This window comes from Macrosteles quadrilineatus, unplaced genomic scaffold, assembly GCF_028750875.1.
Source record: "Macrosteles quadrilineatus isolate MER2022 unplaced genomic scaffold, UCM_ALF_1.0 Scaffold_1__1_contigs__length_201487025, whole genome shotgun sequence".
NCBI classification, from domain to species: Eukaryota; Metazoa; Arthropoda; class Insecta; order Hemiptera; family Cicadellidae; genus Macrosteles; species Macrosteles quadrilineatus.
The window spans coordinates 48,829,154-48,846,689 of NW_026542594.1; the positions used below are offsets into that span (position 1 = coordinate 48,829,154).

Below are 17,536 nucleotides of genomic sequence, written 5' to 3' on the forward strand. Positions count from 1 at the left end.
GTCAATGCAATGGGGGCACACAAATTCTCTCCAACCCAAGAAATGCATGCAAATGATGTCGGCAAGGAAGGTGATGGCAACTGTTTTTTGGGATAGGAAAGGTGTAACTTTTGTGGACTTCCTGGAAAGAGGCACTACAATAACTCTCAAAGGTATTGCCAACCTCTGCAAAACCTGAGAAGAATGATAAACAAGCGCAGGGAAAAGTTAAGCTGAAAGATCCTGCTGATTCACGACAATGCCCTTCCCCACACGGCAAATGTCACTTGTGAAGTTCTTGAAGTGAGAGTTATTTCCTCATCCGCCGTACAGTCCTGACCTGTCACCGAGCGACTTTCACTTATTCCTAGCAATGAAAAATTGGAATGCCTGGGTCGTCTTCATCTGAACTGCTATGCGTTGCAACATCTGGAGGCCTCTCTAATGCCATGGTTTGATTTTCCTCAGATCGTTGAGACACTAGACCGCCTGAAGGTCCAGGTAAATTTATATCAAAACCTATAGGCCTACGCCGACGATCCATGTTCAGAGATAACAGGGATTCTAAACGAGTTTGTTGCGGATCCGGGTCATACGACGGATCTTCATCTATATCATCCACAATATCTTCAGAGTCGGAAGACGATATATCGTCAAGAAGGGAATCACGGTCTTAATTGTCACTAAGTACATCGTATCCACTCGCAACTATCTGGTTCACAAGTGTATTTTCACTTAAGGGCGAACCGGGGCACCTTTTGTTACTCATTCTAAAACTAGCACAATATAAAAATTACCATAAAACTTTGTTATAACTAACAAAAGGCGAAATAACAACATCACTGACCACATACAGCAGTAAACAGTAAGACAATGACATGTAACGAGTTATTTTTCCTAGGGGGGTATATTTTCGTTATTTGGGCCGCGCGTCTGTTGAGGTAAGCAAGCGGCGGCGGCGAACCTGGCTAGCGCCCTTTGACCCGGCTTATCAGTTCGGATAAGCTTGGGTATCCGGGGACTACTGGATAGCCGAGGAGGACATTCTAGTGGTGGATCCCAGACAGTGAAGAAGGCAGTGTTGGTGTCCTGTGGAGACGGCTGGCGTACGTTGGAGGTACAGAGTGTACGAGGTGTGACAGTGAGTGTCGGTGTTAGGTTGGGTGTTGAGACCCACTACTGGTGAGTGGGCGACGTTCTTTTGATTTTGGTTAAGGAGCTGATATTATTAATATCTGATTTTATTGCGAGAGTTAGAGTTGTAACCGTGCTGGTCAAAGCCTGACGGTACTTAGGATTTTTAATAGTCAGGAATAATATTAAAGTATATTCCTGACGGTTCTGGGCAGGTGCTAAAGCGCAAATAATCTATTTTATTGACTGTAGTAGATATTATTTTGCGTTGTACCAAGAGTTAGTTATAATACTAATAACTGTGAGGCCCGACAAACCTAGGCTGCACGATTTAGCGTGCGTAGTTGGAAGCACGTGGCCAGTAGGCTAGTAGCTAATATTATTAGCCTATTAACAGAAGCCCAGCTAACTAATAGCTATTAAGTAGGTAGTAGCAGTAGCAGTAGCAGTAGTAAGGTTGTTGTTGATTAATCATTTGATTAACTTAATTTAACCTGAACAGCTTGTTTAGTAATCCAACACGTTATCTCGGTAGCTTGGGTAGCGGAGTACCGGCTATCAGATAATATATTTATCTAGTGTTTGGAACGTATTTAATATTTATTTATCTGCTACTAAGTAACTCAATAATTTGATAGTAGTGCAATTGGCATTTAGCTTTGCTTGTTTGGCTTGGTATTTATTGAGACCAGCTACTAGAGGTGTAGTCACTCTGCCGTTAGTGCACTTGTATTATTATATGGTATTATTATTGAGTAAACTGGTTGATTCTTAGCTTGGGCATTAGAGTTGTGTATTGGATTATAGTGGCCTAGGTGATAACGGGCGTTGTGGTTTTTATTGGCAAGTCGTCGTGTAACTCACTGTGTTTTAGGCACTCTGGGCTTAACTATTGGATAGTTAGGACGAAGCCCGAGTTGCGTAGTCAGCAACGACCCCCTAGGAGTGTGGAGAATCGGCGTAGGCCTGGTAGTGATTATTGCACGTTTGTTTTGGTGACTTGTTTTTTACTTGTTCACAGTGCCCGTGTATGAGCCAGACCTATACCGGTTAGACCCGGCTTTTGGCCTAGTGGTTTCCCTGACCTTATCGCAGACCCTGGAACTTTACCCGGCCATTGTAGGCTGCGTCGCAAGATGGCGCCTGCGAACAGGGACTGAGGTTGGCAGTGGTGCTGAGTTGCTGACGTATTAACGGCTCCCGAACAAAATAATTTTATTTGTGCAGATTTGCTGCGGACTTGTGCAGATTGGCTGCGGACCTGAGCTGTTGAGCAGAGTTTTAGGCAGACCTGCTGTGATTTTATAGTCGGTTGGGTAGGCCTAACCTGTTTTCTGTTACAGCGTGGTGTGTTGTGAACCCTAATTTATTTAGTGGTTGTATACATAGATATTAGTTAGTAATTTTATTTTTGCTAATTAATTGAGCTTTATCATTGAATATTATTTGAGTGAGAACCCTTTTTGTGTATTTGTGGTTTGACTTTCACACCTATAATTGGTTTGATTTAATAGTACGGTGTTAAATAGATTTTAATCGGTTTCGCTCTTATTTTTGGGGATTAGTCGTGGTATTTGAATTTTAAATATGATTGTGACTACGAGTACGACGTCTGTGCTGGGCGGTACGTCTATTACGTCTGCTATTGCTACGACTAGTTCTGGGGTTAGCTCCGAACTGCCGGTGATGACGACATCGTCATTGTGGCCGGCGTCTTCGCCCGTTTGGCCGACTATTTCATCGGTCGTGGCTAGGACGGTGACAACTTCTTTGACCTATTCCGCGCCAGCGACTATGTCCTTGGGGTCGCAGCCCCGGGACGGTCGCGTGGGTTGGATCTATGACCTCTCAAAAGGGGAGCTCATGAGAACGATGGACCAGTATGGTTTGGTGACCACTGGGACTTCTGCGGAATTACGGCAGAGATTTTCATCGTTTTGGAAGCAGCGGAATGCCCGTCGGTACAGCGATGATAGGCTGTGTACGGCTGGGGCTGCTGCACCGACATATGTACCGCCGGCTACTACAACTGTGGGACTTCCTGACCCCCCGAGAACCGTACCTCAGGTACTGGGTAGTACTGATTCGGGCCAAATAGAGATAGGGGAACTTAGCAGGGAGTTAGAGGCGGTCAAAGAGATTCTTGGGTTGTCTTTGGAGACTGATACCCGGACTCTTCGAGAATATCTGGCATCGGTGGTGCGACAGGCGAGAGGCTCGCCGAGTAATGAGGTTGGCTATGGGTTTGAAAGACCCGCCAACCCTACGTCCCCTGTTGTGGCTGCTCCCATGCCTACCTTTGGGATACCAAGTAGACCCGAGGGATGGCAGCGACCTAGTGATCATTCGGAGAGACCAGTCCGTCCTTCTAGCGTGGAGGTGCCATGTGGATCGGATATGCTCTCGAATGAGGCCAGCAGGTTGGAGCCAAAGGACTGCTCCAAGATATGTGACATGGTCCGAAAGTGGGGTTTGAAGTTTGATGGACGTAGAGACCCTGTGTCGTTCCTGGAGCGCCTTGAAGAGCTGATGGTCTCGTACTCTATAACATCAGAGGACCTGCTCAGACCACTGCCTGAGCTGTTGCAAGGCTCAGCGCTTCTATGGTACAGGAATTGCAAGGAGCTCCTGTATTCCTTTGAAGCTTTCCGGCGTCAGTTTGAAATCCAGTTCTTCCCACAAGGATATTGGACGAACTTGGATGAGGAGATCCGGAAAAGGACACAGGGTGAAGGCGAGCACTTCGGGGACTACGTTGTTGCCATAAGTACCTTGCTTAGGCGTAGCGGTACGTTGTCAGAGCATGGTAGATTGGACTTGATCTACAACAACATGCGACCTGAGTACAAACTCATGGTGCGACAGCGGGACTTCCGCAATCTGGCCGAGATGGTTGAGTTGGCCGAAGACTACGAGGCCTATCTGCGAGAGAAGGCGGCCTTTAGACCTCCTCCTTCTCCGAACGTAGCGCTGGTTTTGGAAACCTCCTACACACCCAAAAAGAATGTGGAGATGCACGCCGAAACTGCCGCCGTCGAGAAGCGGAGTTTCGAGAGACCATCTCCGGAAGCCGAGTCGCGTGGACGGGTAGCTTTGAAGTCGGATCGGGTCCACGGTCAACGGCCTGTGACAGCAGCTAGAGCGCCTGAGGGTCCAAAGGGGACGGTGAAATGTTTTAGGTGCCAGGAGATTGGTCACTTTGCCCGAGAATGTGGTAAACCGAGGACCGTCTCCTGTTATGGGTGTGGCAAACCTGGTTTGACGGTGAGTCAGTGTGGATGTCGGGCGGGAAACGGCAGGCCAGCTCAGACATCAGGAGGTCAACTGGGCAAGGCCACCCAAAACGAACGACCTTTAGAAGAGTGGTCCGAGTGGCTCGGAAAACTAAACAGCCTGGTTGGTGGAGTAGACGAGAACCGGCTGGTTTCGGAGACAAGGCCCTTTGTTGAAGTTGTGCTGATGGGCAGCGTTTTTAAGGCGTTATTGGACACTGGGACCGTAGTTAACCTGGTTGGGCGAGAAGTCGCCGATCATCCTCTACGCCAGGGGGTAGAACCTTTTAAGAAACCCTCTCCTCTAAGGATGGCAGATGGGTCGCGGTCTAGGGCCGAGTATTCGTTCCGATTGGCAGGGGATGCTGCGGGAAGACGGTGGGTTGGAGACCCCTTTTACGTTCCCACTCTTACCACGGATATGATTTTGGGTATGGATGTCATACGAGATCTCGGACTTGTGACGGTCGTGACGGAGGTGATAAGAATGGGCGTGGGTGAGGACTGTTATGGTCAAGTGGGCTGCCTAGATACGATCGAAATTGGTGACGAAGACCCCGAAGGCCCTTGCAATGGAAATCCCTGTCTGGTTTCTGATGCTAAATCATTCAGCATCATGTTGGCTGGTAGTGGCAAGTAGAAGATGTTTTATTTGTTTTAAGTTTGAGACCTGTGGTGTAGGTTTCACCATTGGGTTAGGTGTTGGAGTATTTTGTTTTGGCCGGAGTTTGAATTTCTTTTTTTTTTCATCCCGATGTAAGTGGGGGATGTAACGAGTTATTTTTCCTAGGGGGGTATATTTTCGTTATTTGGGCCGCGCGTCTGTTGAGGTAAGCAAGCGGCGGCGGCGAACCTGGCTAGCGCCCTTTGACCCGGCTTATCAGTTCGGATAAGCTTGGGTATTCGGGGACTACTGGATAGCCGAGGAGGACATTCTAGTGGTGGATCCCGGACAGTGAAGAAGGCAGTGTTGGTGTCCTGTGGAGACGGCTGGCGTACGTTGGAGGTACAGAGTGTACGAGGTGTGACGGTGAGTGTTGGTGTTAGGTTGGGTGATGAGACCCACTACTGGTGAGTGGACGACGTTCTTTTGATTTTGTTCTGATTTTGTTTGTTTTGATTTTTTTTCTTGGCATTTAGCTTTGCTTGTTTGGCTTGGTATGTATTGAGACCAGCTACTAGAGGTGTAGTCACTCTGCCGTTAGTGCACTTGTATTATTATATGGTATTATTATTGAGTAAACTGGTTGATTCTTAGCTTGGGCATTAGAGTTGTGTATTGGATTATAGTGGCCTAGTAGACCCCGCCTGGTGATAACGGGCGTTGTGGTTTTTATTGGCAAGTCGTCGTGTAACTCACTGTGTTTTAGGCACTCTGGGCTTAACTATTGGATAGTTAGGACGAAGCCCGAGTTGCGTAGTCAGCAACGACCCCCTAGGAGTGTGGAGAATCGGCGTAGGCCTGGTAGTGATTATTTCACGTTTGTTTTGGTGACTTGTTTTTTACTTGTTCACAGTGCCCGTGTATGAGCCAGTCCTATACCGGTTAGACCCGGCTTTTGGCCTAGTGGTTTCCGTGACCTTATCGCAGACCCTGGAACTTTACCCAGCCATTGTAGGCTGAGCTATCCTCGGCAAACGGTTGCAACTGCACGCACTATTAATTTTTTTTTCCAGTGCAGAAAGGAGCGTTGCAGACAGAAATCCCGCCAACAGACAGATTGCCGCCAACGTCAGGTGGCGTAGACAGCGTGGCGCGAAACCACGGTCTACTTGATCGAAACGACTTTACACGTTTGTATATTGTAAAAACTACCTTTAACAATAATATCCCCGCCGCAGCAAACCTGCCGACTAAGCAAATTTCCATTTGTCTGAATTGATTTTCAGTTAAATGTATTTAATTAACATTAGGTTTTATGAGTACCTAGGCTTGCTGCTACATGGAGGGTAAAAAAAGTGTGTTTTTTGGTAAAAAATTAATTACTTAGTATAAAATCAATAAATTTGCAAAGTTTGATCAAAATATATCCATAAACAAGCAAACTACTACATTTTACAATATTCCCCATAAGAATAACGTGGAAATTTTAAAATAAATTTTTTTTAATTTTTTCCGTTATCAATAATTGTACAAAAACACTTTGATATACTAAATTATTTGTTTTTTAAGCTCTTTAAAAAGGTCTGGAGAGAGATTTAGAAATTATTTTTACCCCATAAAACCACCCGTAAAACCCCGTTCCCATGGTCCGATCATGCTGGTTCGCGAACTCATTCAAGTTTATCCCGCCTTACACCTTCAAACCAAAATATATATATACATATATAAAAATTTGAACGAATGGTGTTTTCGGCCTCTGGGGACATCAAAATGAAAAAGTAAATCGGTCCCGGGCTTAGGTCTTACCATGCCACCTACGGTAATAGCTACTTCCCTACAGGGAAATTCGCTAAAAACAAAAAGAACAGCCATTTATAGTGATTCCATGCCTTTAACAAGACATAAAATTAAATTAAATGTAAATTGTTCTACAAATAACCGCGCAGTAATAAAAATACGAAAATACGATCTAATCGGCCCGTGGCGTTTCTCGCACTGAACTGCATCGACGATCATATCGGCCCGCGGCGGTCTTGGCATCAAATTTGCGAGCAGATGAGATCGGTCCGTGGCGGTTTTCACAACATCAGGTAAGTCCGATCTAATCGGCCCGTGGCGGTAAAAGGGTTAAATAGAATTAATTTAACAAGTACTTAGGTTTGCTGCAACAGGGAGGGTAAATGTTTTTTGTTGTAAAATGTTAATACTGTAGTTTAGTAAGAAATTAATGTATTTTCCAAATTTAATCAAAATATGTTCAAAAAAAGCAAACTACAAAAGTTGACTTATTCTCCATAGGAATAACATGGGAATTTTTAAATTACATTTTTTTGAATTTTCTCTGTAACCATTAGGCGCATAATAACGCTTCAATATACTAAATTATTTCTTTTTTTAAGCTCCACAAAGCAGTTTAAAAATAAATTGGAAATTTTTTTGTTTTTAGGGTAAAAATGGGAAAAATCCATTTTTACCCCATAAAACCCACCGTAAACCTCTGTTCCCATGGTCCGATTATGCTGGTTCACGAACTCGTTCAAATAAACGTAGGTTTACACGTTTGTACAAAATTTCATCAAAATCGGACCATTTTTGCTCGAGTTATTGCGCGGGACACACACACACACACACACACACACATATATATATATATATATTAATAAATAATATATAAAATAACATGAGTACCCTTTTTTCCTTCTTTTTGACTTAATAAAATCACACAACATGTTTAATGTAAATACAACATCTAGAAAACAAAAAAATCATGAACAATGTCAACCCAATGCTGAAGGATATCATATATTGGTACAGGTATGTTGATGACATCATATGCTTATTTAAAATTGACAGCCATACCCCAAATCAACTATTGGATTACTTGAATACAATATCAAAATCAATTAAATTCACATTAGAAGTTCAAAATTCATCTATAAATTTCTTAGATTTGACCATAGCCAAAGAAAACAATTTACATAAATTTAAAATTTTTAGAAAGCCTACTGAAAACAATCTTATCATCCCAGCAAATTAAAATCATCCCTGGCAACACAAAATGGCAACATTCCATTCATATATTAATAGACTTATTCACATTCCCATGAATAACGAAGACTTTCTTGAAGAAAAGGAACATATTATAAAATTAGCAAAGAGTCATGGATACAGCAGCAAAATAATAGAAGAAATGATCAAGAAAAAAGGAGGCAGAAAAAACCAACAAGTCGAGAAAGAAAAAAGAAAACATGAATTTTTATGTCTACCTTACTCAACTACATTTAACAAAGCATATAGGAAAACATTTAACAACCAAAATTATAAGTTATCATACAGAACAAGAAACAATTCATTTGATTTAATCAACAAATTTTTACAGTCAAACAATAACATATCAGACATAAAAGACAAATCTGGCATATACAAATTAAACTGCAGTTCATGCTCAAAATTCTATGTTGGCCAAACAGGACGAAATTTTCAAAGTAGGTACAAAGAACATATTCAAGCAATTAAATCGAACAACAGAACAACACAAAAATCTACATTTGCAGAACCCATACTTTCTACAGACCATACATATAAAAATTATAACGAAGACATTGCCATACTAGACATTATTAACAAAGGAACCAAAATGAGCATAAAAGAAAATTTCCACGTATAAACACTACAAAGAAGATAGAGACAACATCTTAAATATAGTACACACACAAACCACTATAATCGGGACCACTTAAGTTTGCAGTTGGTGGCAGCCAATCACTAGACAAGGCTAGTGCGACGTTGCCACATCGCCCGTTGACAACACAAATTACAATATACGAAGCAATATTTTCAAATCAGCTGGTATTATTAGATTAGGCAACACTGCACGGTTCTCATTGGTTCATTCAAAACCATATGGTAAATAGGCTACTCCCTCAACTGCAAACTTACGTGGTCCCGACTGTAATCCTATATTTAACTAGAAAAACCAACAACAACTAGACATTCAATCACATGCTAACAAAGTTTACAGCTGTATATATTCATAACATAATATTTTTGTTTGAAATTAGGTTAACACTTGAAGATGTCATTGTAGACAAAACATGTTGTGTGATTTTAAATAAAAAAGAAGGAAAAAAAGGGTACTCATGTTATTTTATATATTATTTATTAATATATATATGAATTTGAACGGATAGTGTTTTTGGCCTCTAGGGACCTCAAAACGAAAAATTAAATCGGTCCCGGGTCCAGTCTTACCATGAGTACTACGGTAATAGCTTATTCCCTATATGGGAAATTCGCTAAAATGTAACTAATTTTAATTAATTTAAAAAACGTTAGAAATTATTTCTCACTAACAGACCCTTAATTGCCCCCCCCCCTTAGAACCCCCCTTTATGACCCTTGTGTTATTAGAAGATTTTTTCCAATTTCCATTGATAATAACAATATTCTCTGTAAAGTAGTCTTAGGTTAAATATAGTGTTAAATATAGGTTAAATATACTGTTAAATATAGGTTAAATATAGTGTTAAATATAGGTTAAATATACCATTCTGTACACAATGTGCAATACGAATAAAGTTATTTTGATTTATTGATTGATTGATTGTTAGGACAATACTGAGTCCTCGGAGTTCACCAAAAACAAAATGTCTGCCTTCAACATTAGACCAAGTTTTGATTGAGATGTTTACCATGTCTCTATGCTCTAGGTTGGCTCCATGGTCCAGTAGTTCCACACAGACCTGTGTGTGACCCTCCTTGGCGGCACACAACAACGCGGTCCAGTTGTCCTGCAACAGTACACAAATAGCAAAGTTATCTCCACAGTGAAATATTTTAAATCTAACTGATACTTATGAGGAGAGACGTAGGAGTTGGCTAACTCAGGAACTCGCTAACTCGGTCGTGTGTCGGAACTGGCTAACCACCTCAGTCAGGAATACTAACTCTGGAACCCGCTAACTCGATTTTGTCTCAAGCGGAATTCGCTAACTCTGGAAGTCGCTAACCCGGCCGCGCCCACTGAACGGAGCGTTACCAACCGTGTACGACGAAATAATCGTACACTACCTTATTTCAAAATGTCAGTGTCAATAAATATACAATAAATGATATTGTTTTTTGTTATCAATTCCACTTTTAACAGCTACCTAGCCCAAAGTAATTAAAAGGCAATTCAAAAATCATTAAAAAGTGATTTTTTATTTAACCGTACAAGGGACAATTAAAAGTTTATGATTTTGCCATCAATTAAATATAAATGCCATCAGTATTATAGGAAAATATTGAACATTCGGTAGTACCAATTAAACCTCTACGAAATTAAGCTTAAATACACGCAAGTTCTCAAACGCAGAAAACAAATTTTATCGTGGTTGTAATAAACTAAAACCATTAATTAATACAGTTAGTAGAAATAAATTGAAGGTCTTTGGATATGTCAGAGCAAATACGACACTCACACAGGTTGTGGACTCAACTGAAATAATTGATAACTCCAGCCCGGCAGTTATATTAGGTGGAATTAATGACTGTCTGAAAAATAATTTTAGGGATATTTATCTGAACTTGGAGAGAAAAATTGCTGTACTCAGTAAAAAAGGCCTGTTTTTCTTTGCACCATACCACAAAGACACGATGAATTATTGTACAAGGTTGTCAAAGAAGAGCTGCAAGTGGTTAATAATTACATAACTGAATTAACTCGCAGAATAAGCAATGTACATCTGATTAATTTAAGCAGTTTAAGAAGATGTCATTACACACAACATGGTCTCCATTTAAACGACCTGGGTAAAAGCAAACTAGCTAGTCTCATCTTTAATGCTTTGTCTCGATGGTCAAAACATAAGAATTCGACCCGTGACTTTGTTGAGGATACAACTGAAATGGAAGTGTCGGATAGTTGTGTGGAAGAAGAGACAATTAAAATAGTGGACATAAATATGAAGGACGCATTTCAAAAGTATCAAGGCAGGGAAGATGTTGCGTTCGCACACTCAATACCAGCGGATCTTGAAAGCCCACAAAACATGACAGCTGGGGTCGCGGTGGTCTTTCGAGAACAGTTTGGGAGACCAAACCGTGAAAACTGCATAAACAGCCATCTAGCCTACCAAAAGAGTACTAGGGATGCAAGTATTTATAGCCTCATAACAAAACCAGAATATTACACAAAGCCTACAACACTGGACTATGACATAGCCTTTACTGAGTTATCCCAGGATTTTAAGCTGAAAGGTTTTAAAAGACTTGTGGGTTCTGCTATGGGCTGTGTACAAGACTATATTGCTCCCAGCCACTTTATAAATAACCTGATCAAATTCCAGGAAAAAACAGGAGCAATAATTGAAATAATAAGCTACAAGCAGAAGGCGAAAAGATTACTTTGGAACGGTATACCACATCATCGTTTTAATAAATGTCTGCGCCATCTGATTGCCCACCAACACTTGCAAACCACATCACAGATCCTGCCTGCCAGTCAAACAAGTTTAGTGAATGCAGTAACTCCTACGTCTCGGCCTCTATTTCTGCCTGACAATACAGAGCTCTTCAGAATTGGTGTTCATGGAAGTGGAAAAGAAATCGGTGTAAGTGAGGGGGGTGAAAAGCAGAGTAACGCGGTTGTGAGTGAGGGGGGGGGGGAAAGCAAAATAATCAGATTGTAAATTTTATAGAAAGCCAGTGTACAAGTAGTCTTAACGAGCAGAGAAGAACACCTGCTTTGGCTTTAAACTTAGGTTTGGGGGGGGGGGGGGTTTCGCAGGGAACGTAAGGCGTAGAGGTGTTCATTTAGGTGAAAACAATAAGCATAATTCGGTCATGGTAAAAAATAAAAAAATAACAATTTTTCACCTAAACATTCAGAATTTGGTATCAAGAGTGGAGTGTTTAGAAATGGCTCTAGATGAGATTAAACCTGACATTTTAGTCTTATCTGAGCATAATATGAAATCTGATGAGCTGAGCAGATTTAATTTAAACGGTTTTATTATAAATTCAGATTACACTCGGGAAAAATTTAAGAATGGAGGTGTTTTGATACTATCTAAACTTGGTTTAAAGTGGAAGCAGGTGAATTATGCTAATATTGAAATGTTAAGGGAAGAAAAAGTGTTTGAGTTCTGTCGTTCAAAATATTTTGTTGAAAGGGATGAAATGCTTTTGGTTGGTATATATAGATCACCTGCAAGTAGTGATAATGAATTTTTAAGTCGATTAGGTATCATATGTGACTATGTGTTATCAAAATACCCCCGCCGCAGCAAACCTGCCGACTAAGCGAATTTCCATTTGTCTGAATTGATTTTCAGTTAAATAATATTTTAATAACATTAGGTTTAACGAGTACCTAGGTTTGCTGCTACAAGGAAACTAATAAAGTGTGTTTTTAAGTAAAATATTGATAGCTTAGTACAAAATAAATAAATTTGCCAGGTTTGATCAAAATATATCCATAAACAAGCAAACTACAACATTTGACAATCTAATATATAAAATTCTCGTGTCACAGTGTTTGTCTGCAAACTCCTCCGGAACGACTTCACCGATCGTTATGAAATTTGGTGTGTAAATTCTGTAGGTATGCGAATCGGACGTAAACTATTTCCCGTTTCGAAATTCTTAAAAGGGCTCTGCCCCAGTGGCTCTGGAGTTTCCCACATTAACCTTATGAGAAATGGAATTAATGAATCTTAACAGCTGTTTCAGTTAAACAAGTTGGTTCTGTTCTATGATGTTCAATAGCATTAAAGTTACAAGGATTACCAACAGGGTGCAGCACTATTATTTCTTTTACATTTATGACAACAGCTAATTTGCAACCAAAAGGTGAGTGAGCGTAGCGAACGAACTTCAACCTGGAGGCGAGTTAGCGTAGCGAACGAGCTAACCTGAAGGCAAGTGAGCGCAGCGAACGAGCTCCAACCTAAAGGTGAGTGAGCGTAGCGAACGAACTTCAACCTGGAGGCGAGTTAGCGTAGCGAACGAGCTAACCTGAAGGCAAGTGAGCGCAGCGAACGAGCTCCAACCTAAAGGTGAGTAGGCGTAGCGAACGAACTTCAACCAGGACGTGATTGAGCGATGCGAACGAGATCATCTTGAAAATTAAACGTAACGGTACTTTCTTTCCATCGGTCTGTGTTAGGGGAAACCTATAACTTAGGCGATACGAAGTTCGCCGGGTCAGCTAGTATTCTCCATAAGAATAACATGGGAATTTTAAATTTACAATTTTTTTAATTTTCTCCGTAACTAATAATTGAACAAAAATACTTTTATATACTAAATTATTTGTTTTTTTAAGCTCTTTAAAAAGGTCTGAAGAGAAATCGGGAAATTTTGTGTTTTGAGGGTCAAAAGTGAGAAAAACCAATTTTTACCCCATAAAACCCCCCGTAAAGCCCCGTTCCCATGGCCCGATCGTGCTGGTTCGCGAACTCATTCAAGTTTATCCCGCTTTACACCTTTAAACCAAATTTCATCAAAATCGGACAAAAATTACTTAAGTTATCGCGTTCACGGACGTATATATATATACATATATAAAAATTTGAACGAATGGTGTTTTTGGCCTCTGGGGACATCAAAATGGAAAAGTAAATCGGTCCCGGGTCTAGGTCTTACCGTGCCACCTACGGTAATAGCTACTTCCCTATAGGGAAATTCGCTAAAACAAAAAGGTGGTAGTAGTAGGAGATTTTAATATAAATGTTTTAGTAAACAGCAAACAAAGCAAGGATTTTGATAATTTGTGAAAATCTCATGGTTTGAAATTTTTTGTAAATTTTCCAACAAGGGTCACAGCTAACTCAGTAACAGCTATCAATAATATTCTAACAAACATTCCAACCCAAGACTTAAAGACCACAGGAGTGATAACTGAGCTTTCTGATCACGATGGACAAATCTTAGAAATAAATATTTTAGATAAATGTACAGGGTGTCCCACGAAGGGGTTTAAACGTTTGATTTAATACTACTTGCCCATTTATGCTCCGAACATTTTGAAACTTTACACAATTTATAAAGTAGGTTTAAGAAAAGTTCTAGGAAAATTTCAGCTCCCTAACCCTCGTAAAAACAAAATGGTGGTATATTGAAAAAATGAAACTTTAAACACATTAAAAATAGTGTTTTTGGTTGTGTAAAATTTTTGTATGATCACATCCTAGGGAAAGAAGGCTTTTTAATCAGGAAATTAGAGCATAGCCTAATTAAAAACCTAAAAGTAGAGTCCAAAATTATTCAAACTGTGAGCAATCACTAGTTAATCAATAAATAATAATAAATTAGTTATTTTGATATAATTAGTTAATAAAAACATTCAATATGCCACCATTTTGTTTCTACAAGGGTTAGAGAGCTGAAATTTCCCCAGAATATTTTTAAAACATACTTAATAAATCATGTAAAGTTTCAAAAACATAGGTCTATAAATGGGCAAGAAGTATAAAGTCAAACGTTTAAACCTCTTCGTGGGACACCCTATATAAAAAACAATTACATTTTTAAAAAATCCCGACAATTCTCAGAAGAAAATAAGCTCCAATTTTATAAAATGCTGGAAAAGGAAAACTGGAATGATGTTTATTTGGCACCGGTAACAGAAAAGTACAATATAAGTAACAAGTACAATATGAGTAAAAAGAAGTTTTTTGATTTCCAAATTTATAATTCAAGTAACATTAACAAAACCACATGGAGAATATTAATAATGAAGTTTCAAACAAAAAAACACTTACTCAGAGAATATTAGTCTTCGACTAAATGATGAACTAATTGAAAATCCTACTTATGTTGCAAACATCTATAATATTAAAACGTGATAGGGTTTTTTTATTTCACGATTCTGAATCAACCACTCGACGGAATTTCATGATTTTTGTGTTGAAAGAAAGATAATTTTGAGAACTAGGGAATGTCGAAGCCATAATTTTAGTTTAGGGCCCCAGTTATTTAGAAATTAAGTTTTAATTTTTGAAAAGTTTAGCAGCCGACGCTAAGATTCTAAACTAGCTTGTATAATTTGCTTAACATAACAGCTGTAAACATTCAGCGTTTGTAACACAAATTCATCATTTGGATAAGATTAAAAGACATACTATGGGTTGACTTATTTATACTATGTGTAATGTGGTGAGTCGGTGGCTCAGTCGGTAGCGTCGCGGACTTCAGGCCCAAGGCAGCAGTGTCGTGGGTTCGGATCCTGGTCACTGCCACTAACTCTTATCAGTACAGTTCACCTTTGTACTGTACCGGCTCACCCCTTGCTTTGCTGGATACGTTCCACGCACAGATCTGTAGTCTATGTGGACGGACAAATGCAAGGTTAAAAGAGGCCGCCAACCTCTTTGAATAAAAAAAAAATAAAAAAAAAATAAATAAAAAAAAAGCTAATGATTGATACGTTCAATCCTTCGATAAGAGGATGACAGATTATTTAAATATACATAGTAAAATACTAGGATGTTCAAATTATTCTTTTAAGCAACCTCAAATTATTCTTTAGAGCAATATAATTTGTTTTTACTAACAGCTGGTTAAATATAAACTATGGAACAATGAGGTTATTTTATTTTTGTCATTGATTATAGGAAATAAGTAAGATTAGTAGACCACCGAGATAAGTAACACCATCGAAGTATACAAGTCGAGGCTCTGTACACGAGTCTTAAAAAAAATGATATGCCAATTATTTTACTGCTCAACTTTTTTAGGAAAGGGTAGAAAAATCACAATTTTTACATGTTTTAATTCATCTTGGTGGCTTTTTGTTTACAATCAATGTTTTTAAATGCTTAAACTTTGTTTGGATTAGGCCCGGAAATATTGATGTCATAAAGAAGGAGATCAAGAATCCTCAGGAATACGATTTGAAATTACTACCACAACCTCCAACCAATGGATATACAGATGAATGACATAGATTGAACACAACATCATCATTAACCTAGGATACTGCAATTATTAGACTAACCAACCATCCTTTTATGAAATCTAAAAAGTAGTTTGGCGTGTGTTTAGTTGTGGTTACGTTTGGAGGCGCTAGTGTTTAATTTGAGCGAAGCTCACTTTCCCTCACTTTGTAACTTCTTTGTAAGAGCATCAGAATGTAATGGCTTGACCAATTGATATGAAATTTGGCCAACAGCTAAAGAATACTGAGCACATTGTTTATGATAAAAAATATTTGCAAATTTCCTTCTGGATTTTATTTTACGAGTCACGCAATTTCGCTTGTTATTTTAATGTAAGTTGAAAGAAAAATTATATTGGGTTTATGACATAGGGGTTTATCTCGTTTCATTTAAATAAGATAAACATATGTTAATTGTTTGTAACTTTTTTGTTTACATTTCATCCTAGGTTAAAGTTGGAATGTAACAGTTTATCAATGGAAGTAACAGTTTTGCTATATTTGTTTTGAGCATGCCTCAAAGGCCACGTCGTAATATTGGTCGTCGCACCAATAATGCAAATATTGTAAGAGAGTGGCGTCGTGAACAAGAAGAACCAGATGAAGCAGTGGCGGAAGAAGCTGATAATGATAGGCAGTTAGCTAATCAATTCCAACATGAATTAGATGCACTAAAATTTTACACTTGCACTTAGCTGCTTTAGCCATTGACAATCTTTAAATAATGCTTCGCTAATTTATGCGTCTAAAGTGTAACGGCAGACCACCCTAGTAATTACTTTATAGATGTTGTAGACAGCTTAAGTGCTACACAACCTTTAGATAAAAATGGAGGAACAACTAATCAAGTTAACGATGTAAATAAAACAAAAGGTCTTTTTGAAAGTAGGATATTTAAGTGCACTCCTGTAGATGATAAGGAAATGGAAAGAATTATTGGTTCACTTAAGAATAAAATGTCTAGTGGTTATGATGATTTACCAACTAAATTATTAAAATATGTAGGGATCCTTTTAGTAAAGCCACTTGTACATTTGGTGAATTCCTCTTTTGTGTCTGGCTTATTTCCACATAAACTAAGAATTGCAAAGGTAATTCCTTTACATAAAAAAGACGAGGTTACTGAAATATAGACCTACTACCTACTACTTACTACTTACTATAGACCTGTTTCATTGCTCCCTGCTGTATCAAAAGTATATGAGAAAGCAATGTACATTAGATTGGTAGATTATCTTGAAGCAAATAAGTTATTTGATAATGCTCAAAATGGTTTCAGAAATGGAAGATCAGTAATAACAGCAGTACTGACTTCATTGAGTACATTGTAGAATCAATTGAAAACGGTGAAATGTTCTAGGGATATACATGGATCTCTCTAAAGCATTCGATAGTGTGAGTCATTCAATTTTGCTGGAAAAACTGGAAAGTCTTGGAATAATGGGAGTCCCCTTAAAATGGTTTCAATCTTATTTGGATGGTCGGATGCAATTTGTTGAAATAAAATCAAACAAAAACAATTATTTAACTAGATTTAATTCTCATAAACGTAGAATTAAGTGGGGGGTGCCACAGGGTTCAATTTTGGGTCCAATTTTGTTTATATGTAATATAAAAGAATTGCCT

General features: G+C 39.1%; 1 protein-coding gene across 6 annotated transcripts in view; it reads right to left on the minus strand.

The window, feature by feature from the left end:
• LOC128982958 (kinase D-interacting substrate of 220 kDa B) overlaps positions 1 to 17,536 on the minus strand; it is a 306,316-nt gene that overhangs the window by 250,254 nt on the left and 38,526 nt on the right. For all 6 annotated transcript variants that reach the window (XM_054402066.1, XM_054402065.1, XM_054402064.1 and 3 more), the window contains one exon: positions 9,681 to 9,779. In XM_054402066.1, coding sequence (XP_054258041.1) covers positions 9,681 to 9,779 — 99 coding nt within the window. The remainder of the gene's footprint in view (positions 1 to 9,680; positions 9,780 to 17,536) is intronic.